Genomic DNA, 20,666 nt, shown 5'->3' with positions numbered 1-20,666 from the left:
CTTGATAGTTTCTCAGTTTCCCACTCATTTCACACTGTAATTTATGCTTTCAATTTTCTCAGATTGCTGTGGATACCTGTGCCCCCACAGCCAAGCTTCTGGTTCAGTCAACACTTCTTGTTAAAGGAGTAAGTAATTTCTTTTCCTATCTCATACAGATGATGAAGAGGTCTCCATTAGTGCAGATCCTGAGCCAGCTGAACTCCAGGAAAGCCCCGTGAACAACCCCACAGAGGAAAGCCTCGGTGAGCCTCCATGCATCAACACAGTGACCTCAGAAAGTACAGCTCCAGAACAGCTAAATGGATACAGTGTGAACAGTGTCGATAGCCCAGGGGCTGTCAAACCTCCTGGGGAAGTCAACCAGAACAGCTTAAATGAAGAGCTAGCAGGAGATGGGGAGGTTGATACAGTGCAAGTTCCTGAGCCCTTGGAATCCATCCCAGGAGAAGCACTGCCTTCTTTGAGTGCTACGGACCTCACGGAGCAGCTGGCTCTGCTGGCTTGCATGTCTCCTCCTGAGACTGAAGTTAGGGAAAATAACAATGTCAATTCTGGTACTCAGGGAGATGGTGAAGTCTTGACCAGCATCGAAACGTTAGATACTGATGAGGTGAGTGCAGATGTGCATGCTGGCAAGGACGTAGAGAAAAGTCAGGAAGAAGGGGCTGCAGCCCAGGAGGAAGAAGACAACAAGCTGCAACTGAGGACCACAGCAAAGAGGAAAAACAGGCCATGCTCCCTGCCTGTGTCTGAACTCGAGACAGTCATAGCTTCAGCTTGTGGTGAACCAGAGACCCCTCGCACACACTACATACGGATCCACAACCTGCTCCACAGTCTGCCCTCCGCACAGATGAGCAGCGATGGGGAAGAAGACCAAGATGGTGGCAATGCTGGGGAGAACGATGAGGAATCTACAGTCAAGGAGGCATTGGATAAAGAGGTGGTCAGTGAGAGTGAGACAGTGGCAGCAGAGCCACCTCTGGAACATGAGGCTGAAGAGAACTTCAGCCAGAGCACGGTGCCTCCTGGAACCTTGGATGAGCAACTCTCTGAATTAAATGATGGGCTGTTGGATGGGGAACACCCCAGGACAGGAAGCGAGAGCGAGTCAAGCTCCAGGCCCAATGGTGACGAGTGTGAGGCGTGCGACACCTCTTGCTACAGCCCCTCTTGCTACAGCACCTCCTGCTACAGTACCTCCTGCTACAGCACTTCATGCTACAGCACCTCCTGTTATGACAGTAACAATCGCTTCTCCAGCCATACCCGCTTCTCCTCTGTCGACAGTGCAAAGATTTCCGAGAGCACGGTCTTTTCCTCACAGGATGATGATGAGGAAGAGAACAGTGCTTTCGAGTCAGTGCCAGATTCAGTGCAGAGCCCTGAGCTGGACAGGGAGCAAGTGGATGGCTCCTCCCAGTGGCCAGATGAACTAGTAGCTCATGGTGGGAACCCACAAAGAGCTGCAGAGAGTCTAGACACCCCAGTAGCAGGTCCAAGCAGCAGAAGAGAAGGTTAGATCCTGAGAACTGATGCGCTGAGCAACCCTGATTATCTGGATGTCACAGAAGGCATCAGATAATCAAGGTCTCAGATTGCTCACAGTTTATTTCGTACAAATTTGGGGGCTGTGAGCTGGGCCAGATATCAGGGAAGGTTGTATAATTGAGCCTGTCCTTAAAAATCCCAGCCAAACCAGATAAATCAGGTGGGGATCTGTGTATACGGATTCCTGTAGATACACATGCATCATTATAAGATCAAGATTAGCTACCGTGTTTATGTGGCAGATCAGAATTACCACATCCACCAACTCATTCCTTATTTCTTGGGATTGTTTCATTTCACATTCTGATGTGCTGCCGTGTCTCTGGTAGTCAGTGAGGGGACCAGCTTGTGCTTGTCAAAGGGCAGAGATGCTGATTTACACCAGCTAAAGTTCTAGGCCAGTTTCTGTGTATGATTTGTAGCCACACACAATAATAAGCATGGAGAAATGCAAATATTTCTCTTACAAACCCAGTTTTCTAGCCCCATTTATTCCAATTCCCCAAGTATCAAACAAATCTACCTCAGGTTTCACAGGCCATAGGGCAACTCAACAGAGGGGGGTTTTCTTAGATACTTCCAAAACTGAACTATATTGAACAAAGTTCTCATCTCCTTACCTTTCTCTAGATAGAAAACATACTTAAAGTAATTTTTAATCTTTGTATTTTAGGTACTGTTTTTCCCAGTCCCTCCAAACCATTCCATTAAATTGCTTCCTTTTGTAACTCATTTAATGTCATATGGAGTTACATGGAGGGTGGGTTTGATCACACATCTTTTCTTCAGCTAATGTATCATTTTTCTCCAACTGAAGAAGCAAATGCCTTAGCATTTAAGGAGCATGCAGCAAGGTTAAGAGGTAGTCTTTGCATTCCCAGACCCCAAGTCATCTGTCTTCCACTGTAAGTGATGCTAAATTAAAATTGCAGGAAAAGGGTAATATATTGGAGGACCACAGGGAACCCCGCTAAAGCATCCCTCTGCCTTCTCCTTCTCCATTCCCAATTTATTTCACCCCACCTTCCACTGCCACAGACATGCACAGTATTTCCCAGCAGGAAGAAAGGTGTAAGGGTGGCCTTACACACTGGATTGTGTGAAGATTTGTAGGCAGCTGGGCCTAGGTAATTGTTTTCTCTGCAAAGCAGAATCTAGCCTGAAAAAGAGTATTAAATTCTCAGAAGTACACAGAGATGTAGAAACCCATTTTCCCTCATTGCAGACGAGAGTCTTTGTGTGTGGACAGCATTTATATGCAAGTATACTAAGGGGGCGCAAGTGTGTGTGTGTGCGACCATGCTTACAGATTGGGTGGTTATTTTGAATTGTGTGTACTTTTGAGAGGGAACATGGGAGAAGAAGGTGGCTTCTTCATATGGATTCAGTACAGCTTCAAGATTGTGGCTTTTGAGCTTGTATAAAGGGCACTGCAGTGCTCGCGGTGGCTTTGCTTTGATTAAGTGGGAAGGAGCATGGCTGAAGGGCAGCCCTGCTCTTAGCACTCTCTTAGTCCCACTGGGGGTGCTTCAGTAAATGTGCACATTGCTTCATGACTTGGCAGCTGTTACAAATACAGTAGATGTGGTCACCTCCATCTGCTCCAGGTGACTGATACTACCATGCTTCCGCTGGCTTGGCGTAACTATCTTGACTAGGGGAGAGTCAATTATGGTAAGTAAAGAAACATAGATGGATGATCTGGTAGTTGGTGCTACACCACCTGTAGTAACAGAACAGTTTTTAAGGCTATGAGAGATGGACTTCTAACACTGAGTAATAACTTACATAACTCTGCTGTCTGTTCCAAACATGCAGCAGATGCTGCTGTGAGATACGCCTATACACAAGTGGTTTAATGGAGACATTTAACAGGCCATACGGTATCATCAGAGCACCTAGAAGAGGGAGTATTTTTGTCTTAAGTGATTTTTCTCAGTTCTGGGTGGTGTGAGATTTCTTTACAGCTTGATACAAAATTGGCTTCTGCCTTCTAGCTGTTGGTTGTTTAAAGAAAACCCATAAGTTTTGGTAAATGTAGGGTTTTTTCACATTTGATATCTGTATGTTTGAGTCCTTAACAAAATGTTCACTCTTAGGCTATTAAGATTCTGACATTAAAGACAGCTAAAACAACCAGCACACAGCAAGTTTGGCTTAGCTGAATGGTTCTGGTGATGTTGGAAACGCTAAATATGGGGTTTTTTTTTCATAAGCTGCATCTTTTTGATGCATGTAAATGTTAAATATATGCAATTCAGATTGTATTAATGGGCCCACCTTGAGCTGGAGGTTATAGTGAAAAACTGTTACCACACAGTATGCAAATGTGTCTGCTTGTGGGATAAATAGTTCTGGTTTCTAAGATTCTAAGAACAGATCAAGAAGGAATCTTAATTCTAGAACCTGTGAAGTTTTTAATGTGCAGGTTCCTCATTCTCACAGTTCAGTCTAAGATAAGGAATGCTTTTACATTCCTACTATAACTTCTTAGTTTCTAAAAGGGTTCTATAAACATTAACTAGATCTTAAATTACTTGTTCCTTTCAACAAAACGTGAGTTTAGACGTTTGTTTAGGTTTCATTTATTTCATATTTGGATATATAGACATACATACAATGTTAGTGTTTAAAAACTTCCTCTGCACTGTCTACTATGTGTCTCTCTTCTTCTTCTTTCCCTCTTCTATATCTCAGGTCTTCCTTCTTTATCTTGGATCCTGACTATGTCTCACTATCTTTTGTCCTCTTCTACCACCTGTCTACCTACCTGTTTCTGATTCTTCTCTCATTCTCCCTCCTTACACTCAAGATGGACTCTTCATGTTTTGAAAACTACCTATAGAAGGGGATAGTCTTCTGCTTTGCAGGGACTGCAGAATCCTGCCGTTCCAGCCCACTTAGCCATGGGTCTTTTAGAAAAGCAGATAACGATTCAAGGCAGCTTTTAGCCTCATATTCCACTGATGTGGTGAATTAAAAGCTGGAACCAGGATTTTGCATGTTCCTGCCAATTTCAGCAGAAGCATGAGTTTGGTGGTACATGCACAGTATTTCTCAGAGATCAAGCCTGATTCTTCTCTCGCTTACATTGAGTCCAGAATCTGGCCCATAGCAGTTTAGCATTAACTCAAATCAGAGATCAGAGCCTTGATTGCATTATTTTAATAACTTGGGCATATGAGTTGTTATTAAAATAGTGCCTGGAAATAGGAATAACCAGAGCTGCTAGTACACCAGGCTAACCTATTGACAAAATCACTTGTTTTACAATAGCGCATTTTTTGAACCACATTGTGAAAACAGTGAATGACTCTCAATGTCTTGAATATCTTGTCCGTAGGTGATTGTCCTTTACTCCATAATTCTCAGCCAGTCAGCCAGCTTCCTTCTCTGAGGCCTGAGCACCATCACTACCCAACTATCGATGAGCCTCTTCCACCAAGTAAGCTTTAGTTTTTTAATTTCTTGCGTTTTTTCAGCTTTTCCTGTTAACTCAAACAGTGTAGAGGTCAGTATGTCCTAAATAGCCCCATCTGTTCTGTATACACATTCTTCAGAACCCAAGCAATATGCCCTTTTGTTTCCCTTATTTGATCCTGGTTTCAGGTGTTGTCGTGTTATTTTGGACAAGTTCCATATAACCCCCCTCTGCCTTGGTCCATCTTCTTCCTTAGCTATCATGAAATGAAAATAATACTATTTCCCTGTTTCCAGTCAGTGTATTTGAACTCAAGTGAGTGTGTATCTGTCAGGTGTTCCAGAAGCCTTACCATAAAGCTTTCTGGGTGGTGTATCAGCAAAGTACTCTGATTTCTCTGTAAAATTTGTCTCCAGGTTTTCCGTGGCTGACTTCAAAGATGGTTTGGGATGGCAGTCCCTGTGGCCTGCCAGCTCTGCTTGCAGGTCCAGCAGAAACCCTTTCACAGTCAGGATGCTCAGACAGACAGGTCCAACTCTGCAAAACCAGTGGATGCTGGGAAAAAAGCAACTCACATAGAGTGGTCTTGTCTCTTGGATTTGAAAAACAGAGAATTTTATGTTCATTGTGGACTGTAATTGCATCTGCAGTTACGTTGGATAAAAAATTAGAGGGTCTTAACTAGCGTCATTGAATAGCAGGCTGACAGCACGGGATTTTTACCACTGAATCAACTGCTGGAGCTGTTTTCAGTTGTTTCTGTAGCCTCTCCCGTGTGTATTCCTGGGGGATTACCCGCTCAGGATTACCTGCTTTCTGCATTGGCTTTCCATGGCCAGCAGAGCGCACTCTATGCCCTGCAATGTGCTGCTCATCACCTTTCAGCTTTGGCACCTATTTAACGACCTAAAATGTGCAGAGCCTCAGAAAAACCACCAGGCATATACACAAAGCACTCTATTTTCTTCAAAGCCCAGGAAGGGAATACACTTATTTGGCCTATGTGGCCATTGACAAATAATTCATCGTTTACCAACCATGCTGTCAATATTCCCTAAACCAAAAATAGCCCCGATGCTGGCGTCAGCTGCACAGTAGCATGAATGATTCAAATGCCTTTAGCCCATGAAGTCTTATTAGAGTACCACTGTGGCTTGCCAGTGAATGATGAAATGGGAATGGTTACCTCTGTAATAGGCAAATATTTCTCTTCCTCCCACTCTTACCTCAAGACTTTGGAAATAGGGCACATTCCCCATTAATGATGTTAATGATAGGACACTGACATCAGCTCAGGTAAACAAAACAGTGTGAATCTGTTCCATATTCTTCCATCACCAATTCAATACTTTTTTCCTCTTTCTGATAATTATCCTCAAATGGTAAGTATTTCTACCACTGGTTTTCACAAGTGCTTTCATGGTAGGGTTTAAGGACATGAAATGCAATGTGTGATGATACAGAACTGGTACCCCTTTGTAGGATTCTATTTTAGCATTTGCATATAACATCATTTTTTACAACAAAGGCTGGCAGTGTGGGCTTAAATATGTTGATCGTTATAGGACTAGACTATGTTAATTTGGAGAGCAAAAATGTTGAATTTAATAATATCACCTAGGAAGCCTGTTTCCAAAAACTCTTCGTGAAATTTTAAGGTCATTTCAAAATAATAACTATAACTTTAAACTAGAAATATTTCTTATTCTAGCATTCAGTATCACTATCTCAGTGCCTTTAATGCCTCTTAGTCTTACATAAATAGTTCTTTAGTCATGTGAAAGTAAGAAACTTTGTATTTTAAACGTTTTTAAGCCAGGTTGTATGATCAAACCTGGCTTACTTCTCACATGCAGCATTCACTTCTGCCCGTAGAGCTGAAGATGATTTGCCAGTGCTGCAAGTTCAGCAAATGGACTGGTTTTACTTTGGTCATGGAGAACCTTCTGGACAGTTTTCTTTGTCTTTTGAATAGTTTTCTTAGTAACTTTGTTTCATCGTAACCCCACAACATTTGGGGTTTCAGACAGTGTTATGTAGGAAAGTAAGTTAGAACAGGTTCATTTTTTATGTGGGAATATCATAATGGCCAGTCTGAATGCAAAGGTCTATACAAGATTGAGAGATTTTCAGAGTTTGTACAGCCTCATGACGGCATTATTAGTCACCCCTTATTATGTGTGTGTTTGCCAGTACTGCTGGAAACCCTACAGAACTGAGGCCAAGAAAAATACATGTGCCCAGTTCAGAGCTGCTCTTTGCTGAAGGTGTGGCTGAGCTTGGCAAGGGAAAGACAGTGGCTTTACTTTGCCCTGCCAGGATTGTGGTACTGCCAGAAGAAAAAGTTGTGTCTTCTGGTACAGATCAGAGTGGTTTCAAAGGCTGCTGTGAAATATGACTGGGCTGATGGAGAACAGAACCAGCAGTGTCCTGTCCCCAGCCCTGTGCTTCAACATGCTCTGAATCTGAAGGTTAGATGGAGGTTGGTCTGTGTTGTAGTCACAGTCTTATTTTGCCTGAAAAACAGACAAAAGACCCTGAGGAGATTTGGCTGCTTCCTTCATCCCCTGTGCCCCTGAAGTAGCACAAAGGGACTTGAGCACAGCTCAGCAGCAGAGTTCTGTTTGTCAGTTCACCTATCAGCATGTTTGTCTCTCTGTGCAGGTATCCATCTGTCCACAAATCTGGTATCGTATGCAACATCAGTGACTTGTATGACTTGCAGGTTCTCTTGTGGGCAGGCAGAAAGTGCTCCTGCCACCCTCTGACAGCCTTCCTGGGAGACCAGAAGAAGAGTTGTTCAGCTGATGAGAAATACTGCTGCAGGTTTCTCAAAAGCCACGTGACATGCTGTTCCTAATATTTGAGCATGCCAATGCAAGTGTCAACCCATGGTTTCAGGTGTATATACACATAAAGCGATTAATAAAGCAGCACTTACTGATAGGTGCAGTTCGTGTCTGTACAGACCACTGCTGGATGTCTGGTACATCCGAGAGATCATCTTCCTGAAGTTGTGATCCAGTCTGTGTTATCCTGGCCTGATGTTTTCACTGTGACCTCCAAGCTCTGCACAAGTTTCATTGCTCCTAGATTTCCAACTACTATGCTTAGGAGCTTAGGAATCCTAAGTTGCATTTAATAAGAGAGAGACTGCTACATCACCTCTAGAGCCGGTCATGCACAGGGCTGGATTATGAGAATCCCTTGTTTGACTGTGTAATTGGCTAGTATTATTCTTACTAAGTGTCCAACAGCAGACTTCAGACCAGTATGACCAGTTAGCATTTTCTGTGTAGACTGTCTAGAGTGTAGATCTGCAGCATTGCCTACAAGCTTCTAATTATCCATCAACCTTTATTATTCTCAACTTCTTACATGTATACTGCAATAGTATGGGGTGAAGGATTTATCCTTTGCCAGACAACAGCAAGGAAAATAAATATCTTTGTGATGTTAAGATAGATCATGCCCCCTTTGTTCTGGCCAAGATTATTTCCTTGAGGATACTGCAGATAATGCATAGCTCCAGAAGGACCGTTCCCACCAACAGTGGTACACCTGCCACCAGTGTCAGTGTGCTGAGCAAAGCTCTGGCCTTCAGCCTGCCTTATGTGTCAGTCTGATTTCCTTCATTGTGCATCTGTTAGTGTGCTGTTTTTCACTGTCTTATGTTTTAGACATTGTTTTCACAAAGCTTTGATCTTGTTCTTGAAACAGCTACAGTATCCTTGGAAATCTTTACCTGGTGGGAGGAAGAGAGAGTCCTCTCCTGAAAGTTATATTGTGATGTTCACAGTGAGACGCGGTGTGTGTACCCATTTAACTATAGGTTTTGTGTGTGTAAGAAGTCAGGTACTTCCAGCCAGCTTTGAAAGAAATAATGCATGTTCATATGGCTGTTGTGTCAGAGTCTTACAGAAAATTCCCCCAAGGACTCCCAGTGCCCCTCTTCTAAGGTTTGTGATGTTAACATGCTGGGGCAGCCAGCCATAGAATTTACACAGCCTACACTTGGCTGGAACCAGCCCAGGTATGGAAACTGGGTTTAGCCAGGGCCGGCATTCAGGGGATGGGAACTGGTCATGAAGGATACGTTTCCAGATGCAGCAGGAAGAGGTAGAACTTCAGTCCTACTCTTAGATTGTAGGAGATAAAATACATAAAGTATGAAATCCAGCTGATCCTGAATTTGATCCATAGAAGGAGTGGACTCATCAGGGATGAGGGTATCATAGTAAGAACATGGGAATAAGATGAAGTGTTTGCTGCCAAAGGTAATCACCATATGTGCATTTGTGTGTGAATGTGAGTGAGGTTTGTATATAAACACATGTAGAAAGAATGTGCATATATTTACATAGCTCTGTCATCAGCTGATGAATCATGTAAAACTATGAAGCTAGCAAGTTGAATTTATATCACTATTCCATACATTCCAACCAAGTTGATATGTGACTTTGCTAGCTAACTCATTCCTGAATTTCTCCTGTTCAAAAAACTTCTTTTTTTTAATCAACATTACCATTTTCCACAAGCCATCATATACCAAATAACTTAGTTTTCAGTCATGGGACAATATAAACGTTAAACGGAAACAAGAGTGATGGAAGGCTCAATATTATGCTGCAGACTTTCAGTCTACTCGGCATCCATCAGAGCAATAGATTTATGATACTCATCTGTTTAGAGAGATTTCTAAGGATATGTCCAACCAGGCTTTGATCAGTATTCAGGAGAGCCTTTAATTGTGTGGTATCCTTCAAAGCCACTTTATAAAAAGAGAGAGAAATGAAACACATTTGTTCTGAAACACAGCAAAAAAGAATACATGGGATTTGACATATTAGCTCAGATATAATCCTTTTCCACTAAGGATTGGTTCTGTGTGGCTACCCTGACCTGTAATCAATCCAGCCAACTAGTGCTACTAATTGTAACATTATCTAGCCCTTTAAAAACTGGGGCCGCTTGGTTTTTATAGTCTATGGCAGTGAACTCCATAGGCTACCTATGTGCTGTGTGTGAAATATTCATGTATATGCATATGCTGCCTATACATATATATAGACAAGCACATAGTATATATACACATTTGAATGTATACTTTGACTATATACACATAATATATATTGCAAGCATGTAGACTATATATATGGTATTTCTTGTGTGTATATACCCTGTTTGTGTACATGTATGTGTGTATATATATATATGTATCTCCCACAGTTAAGTTTTCTGGAAGGTATCACACTGACAGCATCACCCCTTCCTTTTTTTTCCAACCCTAGACTGGGAAGCTCGGATAGACAGCCATGGGAGGGTGTTCTACGTGGATCACGTCAACCGAACCACCACGTGGCAGCGCCCCACAACTGCGGCAACGCCGGATGGGATCCACAGGTCTGGCTCCATCCAGCAAATGGAGCAGCTGAACCGGCGGTGAGCATTTGCACCTATACTACTCCCTTGAGATCTGTGCTCCCCAGTGCAGTGCATTGACTCCCTGAGGATTTATCTTTCCTCCTTGTCAAAATCCAACGTATGTGTTCCTGTCCCCACTGCTGATCTCTTTTACCCTCCTGTGGGTGTCTGGTTCCCAAACTTGCCCATATGAGAAGTGCTGTTGAGTGAAAGATGTTGCAAAACGTTTCAAACAGCAGAAAGGGCCTTTTTGAAAACTTTTTTGAGCTGACTCCCAGAAGAGGAGGGAGTGTTCTTCCAAAAGATGGAGTTGCTTTTGCTGTTTAACTGTAAGAGTGCTACCAATGGGTCAGCATCTACTGCTACGCTGTGGAGGTTTCCGAGCTGTCACTGAAAAAGTGTTGCTGTATCAGTGTGGCATTTCTGCTCAAGCTAATTAGGCCTGTTGAAAGGTCTGTCTCCTTTTCTAGGACAGAGCACTGCTCTAATAGGACTGTACACGTCTAGATGTAGACAGATCTGCTTAGTGTTACACTGGGGCCTGTAAATCTGTCAGTTCATTCTGAGATGGCTGAGATATCTCTTAACACAGGGAATATTTTCCTTTTAAGTAGTCCACACATAGGTTTGTTTATCATTTCTTTTTCATCTTTGTTTTCCAGACTGAATTTAAGAGGAAAGAGAAACAGTAAACAGTTGGTCGAAAGTCTTCCTTTTTTACTTCAGAAAAGGATTTTTTTTTTTTAATTCCCTGCTTACTGTAATGGTACAGTTTCTAGAAAAAGACAAGCCAACCAGAAATTATATTCTAATTATAGCATGCAAAAGGCCACAGAAGTTTTCTGGTCTTTTTTCTGTTCTAAGAGGAAGATCCACAGATGAGAGAAGGATGCAGAGTTTCAAAGTACTCTGAAAAGAGTGCAGAATAGTTTGGGTGTTACTGCGTGAGAGGAGAACTGGGCCCTGAGTGACAACAACTAGAGAATTAATGCAACTTGTAGAGAGCAAGCCAGCCCTTTTAAAGGGGTTGTTTAGCAGGTTAAGTTGACACCATAAGCACACTCTTGAAGAATTTATCTTTTTTTTCTCACCAGATTAATTGTTTTGGATAGCATTTCATAATGTGTTATGTCTTGCGGAAGACACACTAAAATAAGTGAATATTTAATGTAGCTTTTTTAAAGGGATTTGCATGACTTTTCTGTCATTTAGCATTTGTCTTTAAGAGGGATTTGGACTGTGTCAAAGGTGTCAAAGCTCAAACTATTTGGCTGCCACTTAAGCAAGTTATCTACCACAGAAAGCTGTGACTTGGAATCATAGAATGATTTGGGTTCAAAGGTACTTAAAGCTCACCCAGTTCCAACCCCCTGCCACGGGCAGGGACACCTTCCACTAGAGCAGATTGCTCCAAGCCCTATCCAACCTGGCCTTGAACACTGCCAGGGATGGGGCAGCCACAGCTTCTCTGGGCACCCTGTGCCAGAGCCTCAGCACCTTCACAGGGAAGAAATTCTTCCTAATGTCTAATCTCAGTCTCCCCTCTGCCAGGTTAAAGCCATTCCTCTTGTCCTCTCCCTACAGGCCGTTGTCCAAAGCCCCTCTCCAGGTTTCCTGTAGCCCCTTTAGGCACTGGGAGCTGCTCTAAGGTCTCCCCTTAAGGAGCCTTCTCTTCTCCAGGCTGAACCAGCCCAGCTCTCTCAGCCTGGCTCCAGAGCAGAGCTGCTCCAGCCCTTGCAGCATCTCCGTGGCCTCCTCTGGATTCACTCCAGCAGCTCCATGTCCCTCTTGTGTTGTTGCTCCCAGAGCCAGACACAGGACTGCAGGGGGGTCTCAGGGTGGAGAAGAGTGAGAGAATCCCCTCCCTCGACCTGCTGGACACACTCCTTTTGATGCAGCCCAGCACATGGTTGATATACATCAGCTTTTTTGTTTGGTGGGTTTTGGTTTTTTGATTTGTGTTATTCTTTTGAGTTTGGTCTCATGTAAGTGCAGCACAGCCAGGAAAGGAATAAGTGCTTGAGAGAGTCTGCCTGGGAATTTACCATTCTGTTAGTTAATGCAGGTTAATCACATTTGTCTTTGTGACCTCCTTGCTTCAAAATTGATTGTTCCACGTTTTCATGCAGGCTGCCTGGCTTTCATGGTTATGACTTGATTATCATGGGTTTGGGTTGGGAATTCACAGTTAAGGGGACTGACCTTTGAATATGTCTATTTTTAGTATTCACATATCCAATTGCAAAGTGAGACGTATAGAGCTTTTTCGGCAGTGACATATCTCTCCTTACCCATGTTCCATTGGAAAACAAGCACTTTGCAGCTTAATTTAGTGTGAACTGTCATGGCTTCTTGGGACAGAGGAAGAAAGCTGACGATTCTCTGCTGTCTTCCAAAGAGTTCAGTTGGTTTGAGAAGTTGAATACAGAGGTCTCCTATTGTTCCCATGTATGGGAACAGTTCCTAAGATTCTAGTAAGAGATTCATACTAGATCTCTGAGTGTTTGTCCAATGGCAAGTTACTGCTGTGTTTTCAACGTGGCTGCTGTAAGTTTTTCAGTTACTGTTGTCCTAAAACTAATCTCAATTATTTCATCTCTCCAGATTTCAGGATTGTGAGGAAAACCCCTTTTCATAAATGGTTATTCTCAGCACTATGGAGGATCAGACTTTGTTTTAAGCACTCGTTTTAGAAAGACTGTTTTGTTATAAAACTTCATTATTTGAAATGCTCTTCAGCAGACGTACCCAAGAATCATTTTAGGTGAGGCAACAGCAAGCATAGACCTTGCTGATAGAATTAGCAGCAGCCTGAACTTTTGCTCTAACCTCAAACAAAATTTGGACTTGGGATTGCTTAGCAGTTTGAGAAAACTTGGCAACTGTTCTTTTCAAACCAATCTACTCGCTTTCCAGCTTCCTGGTTTCATTTGTGGAAGGGGATGGAAAGACCAAAATATTACAAGGAAGCTTGGTATTTCCAGCCCAGCCAAAACCACAAAGCTTTGGAAACTCAACTTGAAGAAAATAAACCCTACAGCTGTGATTGAGCCTAGTCCTGCTTTCCTTTTGTGCTCCCATTAGCTGTACTAGCCACTTGAGTATACAGGGAATGCAAAACTGGAATCCAGGTGTTGGGCAGACTCCAAGAAGACAGTCATACTTCTTATTTTAAAGACTCTTGCTCATTTTCTATAGCACTATTTGACTTGCTTACTTGTTAGCAAACCAGATAACAGCCTTTTGTTCAAGCTCTGTTGGAAGGATGCTTTGCAGCATGTGTACATCTAGATGTGTCTTTGCATTAACCTAAAAGGTACGAATGACACGATAAATGGTAACCCAAATAGTTATAAGACATCCACACACTGGTATTTCTAAACCTCCATTTCTTTGACAAATCATTTTGATAGGAGACTGCAATTTCCAGAGGCATTCCCATAACTTTTGCACTTTCAGTGTTTTCTCCAACAACTGTGGCATTTTCTGGTATTTATAGAAGTTTATTTTATAGTCTAGAGACCTAAAAAAAAAAGTGTAGCCTTTTGTTGGCATACAGCTAGTGTTACTCTGTAAGGTTTGCCAACAGGGATTTTCTACCATCTAATTAAATTGAATCTGCAAGGTTGGGTTTATATTTGTGCTTATATCCCTTGATTATATGAACTCCCTTTTTTTTTTCCTCCCCTCTCTGTTGCATGTGGGTGTTGTAAAACTGGAGGGTGCTGGAATGGAAAGTTCATTCAACTGCCTGCAGTCAAGTGAATAAAAATGTAAAACATAGGTCTAAAGCAGAGGATTTAAAGCTGCAGTAACTTCATGTTGTTGGGAAACCTGCTATCAGAGTTTCCTTGTGAAGATGGGTTTTTACTTAAACTGTCAGAATATACACAAAATGTAGCTTCACATGACTTTGAGTACTGGGGACACACATAGTACTGTGAAAGCTTTAGAATATATCTATTAAAACTTCAATAATTTTTCCTAATTGCCTCCAGCCCATCTGCCTAAGATTGGATTGCAGAGAGCTACTGGAGATGATGTCTGTTGAGAGATGCAAAAGCCAGATCCTAACTGCTTGTCTTTGATGATCCCTTGCACTTTGAGGAGCTAACTCCTGACTAGCTTCTGATTTGGAATAACGCATGCATAAATAAAGAGAGAGAAAGGAAGTGAAATTTGTAAGTCAGAACTTGGGCTGAGGAAAGTAAAAAGAGTGTAAGACAGGAAAATGAGAGACAAGCAATGCTGGATCAGGTTAAAGGCAGGCAGTAAAGCTATTCTGGTCTATATACGTATGGAAATGCAATCCAGAAATAAGGATTAAAAATACTAGGGTGGAGTAAACCTAATTAAAATGATTAATAGTGCCTATTTTCTTTCTTTTCTTTCTCTTCATGTTGCTTTCTTTTGCTTGTCTTTGTCTCTGTATATAAAATATATTCTTTTATTCAATATATAAGTCTTCTATTCATAGCTTGTCAATAGAACCAAAGAAACCTTGATCTCTCATCTTACTCATCTTCTGTGTGAGTGAACAAGTTAACTAGAACTTGTTTTGTGTAGTGCAAATTCAGAATACTCCAGGTTATTCCCACAGTGTTATCCTCCTCACTGTTGTTTTCATATCTTTATATTTTTTCCTCTTCCTTGCTCTGCAACTAGTCGCCATACAAACTAAATGCTCAAGCCCACTGATTTCCAACATAACACATCCTCACACTGTTCACTCAGCTCATGTGTTATATCCTACTCTATTTTCCTGTGGCTGTCATATCAGTGAGATTGTAGCTGTTTGGGGTCACACTACCTACTAGTTTACACTCCATGTTGCCTACTAAAATGGAAGTGTTCCCAACTGCTGGCTGTGCAATATCGTAATAAACATTTTGCGAACACTCTTAATAACCTTTTTAGGGATGAACATGTGCATCCAACATTGTCATAACATTTAAGGGTACTCAGTGCATCACAGGATTGATCCTTACTTCACTGATTATGCTACCATAAGACTAAATGAGGGGGGGAACCATGATCCACCAGTAGATTCAGGTTGCAGACATCCAGATGTTTTAAAGGGAAGCCTTGTAGCAACCTGTAGCCTAAATACCTGTCTAAATTTGACCTTTGAGCATTCCTTGCTTTGTACTCTCTGTAGCTATTTGTCAGTCAGTGCAGAAGGACATATTAGCAGAGTAATGGTTGGCCCAAGTGCGAGTAGCTGCATCAGTTGAAGGAGAAAAATTAGATGTACTCTTACTCTGTTGCATGCTCAAGATAGAACTATGGAGTCATTCAAAACTGGTGCTGATTGTTGAGGGAGAAGGCACCAGAAAGCTCTTCTGTTAACTAAAGCATGTTGTTCCTTTCTCCGAATGTATGCAGGTACCAAAATATCCAGCGAACTATTGCCACAGAGCGGACTGAAGATGATGCTGTAGTAAACAACAGGGTGGAGAGAGTTCCCACCGGAGGAGGAAGTGACTCTGAGGCAGAGCCTTCCCAGCAAAGCTCAGGTATGGGGGAAGCTGTTGACTGGTGTATGTTCAGTGCCATTCAATGGTGGCATTCAGTTCTGAGAAAATCTGCATTTATATGGGAGGCTGGAACTTTATTGTACTGGATTACAAGATCTAGTTAAAAGAAAACAAGTTTATGCTTGAAGCTGCAGGTTTTAGATCTGAAGCTACAGGTAGGAAGCTAGATACAAAGGGCCTCTGAGACAGACAAAGTATTTTTACTTTAGTAAAGGGCTATTTGAAATTAAAATGTAAAAGACATTTGGTTTTTATACCTTAGTAGTTGCAAAACCAGCCCTGTCTTATTTTTTCTGCAGTGTGATTTTTTTGTCTTAGGGCATTGCAGTTTATTTTCTCCAGGCATGGCTTCTGAACTGCCACATATACCCATGTGGTTTCACCTGCAGCAGCTCTGGCATCAAGTGTGAAATACCTGTGGGTTTAAAGCTGCAATTTTGTGATATCCCTGAGCTGATGTAAGTAAGTGTGAGCTGCCACTGAAGGAGGCACAGCTGGGTTTTTTTGCTCATCACTAACTTACCTGACCGGACCCCATACCAGAGCAAAAAACTGATCTGCATGAAAAAGGCTTTGTTGCTTGTAATTGACCTTGTTTATAGACAGATTAGTTCTTTCATCCAGCTCATTAGGTGACCAGATAAGAAGAGTGTCACTACAAAGAAGATAACATGTACCCAGGGCAGGATGGGATGGCAGGGAACTCTTCTGCTCCTTTTGGTGGTAGTCATATTTTCTTAAAACATCTGTGAAACCATAGCCTAAGTTTTTCGGGTGAGAAACACCAGCAATCACTCTAGTGACTGCTTTGCAACTTGTGGACATGCAAAAATGGCTGTCTGCTTTGAGAACTCTTATCACCAAAATGAGCAGAGAGTTCTCTTCCTTTGGATCATTCTCACCTCCACCTAACTTTGGTTTCTGTGTTCTCTGCTGGAAGTCTGACTTCTTGCCATCCTTTTGCCATCCCTCTGTAAATAGCATTGACAAAGGGAAAGAACCAGCACAACATCTCCTTGAATTTTCTTGTTGTTCCATGTTGAATAGGAAGAATTACACAGAGAAGCAGTTTTAATTTTTTTTAACAAGTTTAGAAAAATACTCGGTTTTGCCTGTTTATTTTTCTGATCCATTATGTAATTATAGCTTGAAAATCAATTTTGTCCAAGACTGTTTAAAGTTTGATATTCAAAGCTTCCTTACAATCCTTTGTACTGCAATTTATGGAAGCTTTTTACCTATGCTGGATCTTATAGGGAGAACCCACTCCTCTGTGTGAAATGGAAAGGAGATACACATTGCATTATTAGTATTTAACTTATAAGTAATGCAGTCATTATTTGTAACACGTGTAATCACTTGCTATCATAGCCTACATAATAAAATAGTAAGTCAATAGGAATTGCTACCAGTAAGTATTTAAGTCAGTTTATTAAGTAACATTCACTTTTATAACCCTGAAGACCTGATGAGTATGATATATGTCATCTTAAATGATTAGGTAATTGCTTTTGGTATAGGTAATTGCTTTGCTTTTAAAAGAAGAAATCAATATTGTATAAAGCCAAGAATTAAAAAATCAAGGGTGATATAATCACACTAGAACAAGAAAAAGCTGCAGTATGATACATTTGCTGTTTGCCTTTTAACTGAAGGTGTCAGAAGGAATACAATTTAGGCACATTAATCCAAGCCAGTAGACATCAGTTTAACTCAGTTACAGCAGTTTAACAGTGGATCCAGTCTGCAGTTTTAAGTGGATAAAATAATGTGAGGTGTCTGTTAGGAAGAAAAGAAAATGGGAATCTATATTTATTCTGTTGATAATGTCTGCATCTGACTTCCTTGGACGACAAATAAAAGTTGGCTTGCATTTGAAAACACCAGAACTGCACACTGAAGCCATAATTCCATGGTAGGAAGTATTTTCTGGTGGCTGTAGAAGGTCAAGGAGTTCCTACTTCTAAAGAGTTACATTCTCAAATGCTCAGTTCCGTGCTTCGTGAGTTGATACAGGTTAAAAATAATCCCTTTGTGTCTGTTTTTGTTTTCTTGACCGTACAAGTCTCCAAAACCATGGGCTTTCCAAAACTAGTGCAATTACTAGTAAAGGACAATGCTTTGCAGCACAAGCATGGAAGTGAGTGGCTGAGGAGGGGGCTTCCTTAACCCAGTCTCTACCAAATGCTTTCTGCTGGCAAACCTCATCAGGCTGGATTGGGAAATCAGATCTCTCTAAAATTAGCAGTGGGGGGAACAGTCAGGACCTGGGTGACAATACTGAATTGAATCAGCTGGTAAATCTGTTGCAATCACATCAATATTTAGAGACAGCAGTAGATATGACACAGAGTATTATAACATACAGTACACAAAAGCGTCTAGCTTCTGCCCTTGCACTGCACCACTAACCACAAGAAGAAAGTGCTGATTTGCCAGCAGACTTGTCTAGGAGACACAAAGAAGGAAGGTGCATTGAGCAGGATGGTGACTTTTTTATACTATCACTTTTGCAGCCATTTATTAAAGGTTAAATAATGACTGCACTTGCCACTATATTAATAGGATTTTGCTGCTTGTTTGTGTTTATTGTCCAGAGATTAGGAGGGAAGGTTCCCTTTCTCCTGTGAATTCTCAAAAAATCACCTTGTTGCTGCAGTCTCCAGCTGTGAAGTTCATCACGAATCCTGAGTTCTTCACTGTGCTGCATGCAAACTATGTGAGTAATTATGATTTGCTCTCTCACATTACTGGTTTCTGAATACAGGTGCTGCACCCCAGGCTTGCAGGGAGGATGCGCAGTGAATTTGAGCTGCATGATTCGGGGCTCAGTTGTTCTTTCTGAGCACCAGACCAGGTTGGGGACAGTATAGACAGGCTGCTCCAAGGACTTTCTTGCTGGAATTCTGCCTCATACAAGGAATTTCCTGGTACAGAGAAGCTCATTAATGTTATCCTTCCAGAATAAGCAGGAACCCTTGCTTTCAGCTCGGTTGATTCTGTTGTCTGTTGCTGCAGGGAGTGAGGTTGTTACCTTTAGAGCCATGTTCCGGAGAAATCTTACTTGGATACCACCAACTCCTAGGGAAATAAAGAGAAAACACTGTTAGTTGACACAGTTTGCATTCCCAAGAATAAGGTGGGCATAATGCAGTGAAAGAAATACTGACTTGAGTCAGTGTAGCTATTTTGGAAAACACAAGAATGAGAATGAATTCTCAAAATTCAAATAACTTTTCTTCTGCCATTAATGCAATAAATCTGTAATTTTTCTTGCAAACCTGGAGCAGAGTGGAAAAATTTTATGCTAGGACAACAAGGAGGAAGTAGATAGGGAAATATCACAAGGAGATGCAGTTCTAGTTCCCCATATGTTGAACGTAGCTCAGCTAGGCATCTACACAAGACTTGGGAATATTTGGAAAGTCATCCATTTCTGGGTAGGGATGACCTTTCTTTTTGAAAGGAAAAGAAATGAAAGCACTTCAGGAGTTGATCAGCAGAGGTTTTTTGCTAACTATAGGCACCAAGTTTTGGCTGTAGTGCTTTGCGGGTTTAAGCCAGCTGTCCGTCTCCATCTGCCAGAGATTATTGCCCGTGAAATCCACAGAGGAAGGGATATATTAACTCATCTGATATTACCTGAACTAGGTGATATAAAGTCATGAAGTCTTCCATTGATGTGCTGCTATATGATGATTTATAGCCGGGAGCAGTATCATTTTCATTTGGCATAGTTTTTGCCAAATGAGCAACTGATTCCATAGTGGTGTAAGGAACAGCTCACAAGGGACTGAATCCCAGTTTTTCTCACTGAAATAAAAAAGCTAAGAGAAGCCTTCAGTTTGAGCTATATAAAGCTGTCTCTGCAAGAGCCAGAATGATCTATTGAAACATCTGTCAAATGGTCATACAGATTCCACTTGTACAGGAATAATGGCCCACATAACTTTTGGCTTAACAGGGTTGTAATATTTTAACCACAAGCGCCTATTAAAATCTCAAGCTATTAATTATACCAATGAAGTGGGGATTGGAAAATATTATCTCACAGTTAGAACTAAAAGGGAAAGGCTCTAATTTTTCAGATATTTTATTTCCATGGAGGAATAAAACTACATTACATTTTTTGTTTCCCTTAGTGCAGCTAAGAGATAATCAGACAGTCATTGATCACACACAAGATCAAAATACAACTTCTGTGGTGGAGTAGGCTGGGATCTTACCCATTCGTGACCATGAAGCTTTCCCAGGTTATAACCAGGTCATATCTTTAGGGCAGAGATTATATCTCTGTGATTTCATAACATTTACCAAACCCTTGCCATAATTAAGGACCCTGTGCTACAGGGAGCATTCTCCTCTCAGCACTACCACCCTGATAAAGCCTTACATAATAAAGATAATATTTGCCAATGTTTAGTGCATTATAGTGGTTAAGATGCATTAAAAAGTACTGGGAAATTGAGAATTAAAAGCTGCCAGGTCAGATTCTCTGGGCAGATTACAGGTATGCACTCTGGGACTCACTTCACTGGAGGCACAGGTCCTGCAGTATCCTTTATTATTCCAGTGAGTAATTAAAGCCTTCGGGCTGACCAGCAGAACCAATGCACTCATTTTCTCTCTAGAGGTAAGCTTTTGTAAGCTTTCCTACCCTGTCTTGAGGAGCTTTTCCCCTGAAGTGAAAGATCCCAAGAGTAGCATGTAGGTGAGAAAAAGTGTGGTTT

The 20,666-nt window shown here is 41.6% G+C and overlaps 1 protein-coding gene across 9 annotated transcripts in view; it reads left to right on the top strand.

Moving 5' to 3' along the window:
* Positions 1-20,666, top strand: part of HECW1 (HECT, C2 and WW domain containing E3 ubiquitin protein ligase 1) — a 253,865-nt gene that overhangs the window by 178,448 nt on the left and 54,751 nt on the right. For 4 of the 9 annotated variants that reach the window (XR_009966068.1, XM_062625353.1, XM_062625352.1 and 1 more), the window contains 5 exons: positions 159-1,520; positions 4,898-4,999; positions 10,267-10,417; positions 15,785-15,915; positions 18,534-18,655. Coding sequence is in view for 8 of the 9 variants with exons in the window: in XM_062625353.1 (XP_062481337.1) it covers positions 159-1,520; positions 4,898-4,999; positions 10,267-10,417; positions 15,785-15,915; positions 18,534-18,655 (1,868 nt within the window). In the remaining variant the exon portion in view is untranslated. The remainder of the gene's footprint in view (positions 1-158; positions 1,521-4,897; positions 5,000-10,266; positions 10,418-15,784; positions 15,916-18,533; positions 18,656-20,666) is intronic. The other 5 variants (XM_062625356.1, XM_062625357.1, XM_062625355.1 and 2 more) reach the window with 4 other exon arrangements.

The sequence above is a fragment of the Pezoporus occidentalis genome, unplaced genomic scaffold (genome assembly GCF_034315485.1).
Source record: "Pezoporus occidentalis ecotype Australia unplaced genomic scaffold, CSIRO_AGI_Poc_V1 ctg28, whole genome shotgun sequence".
Lineage (NCBI taxonomy): Eukaryota > Metazoa > Chordata > Aves > Psittaciformes > Psittacidae > Pezoporus > Pezoporus occidentalis.
This window is presented reverse-complemented; position numbering and strand designations above follow the sequence as displayed.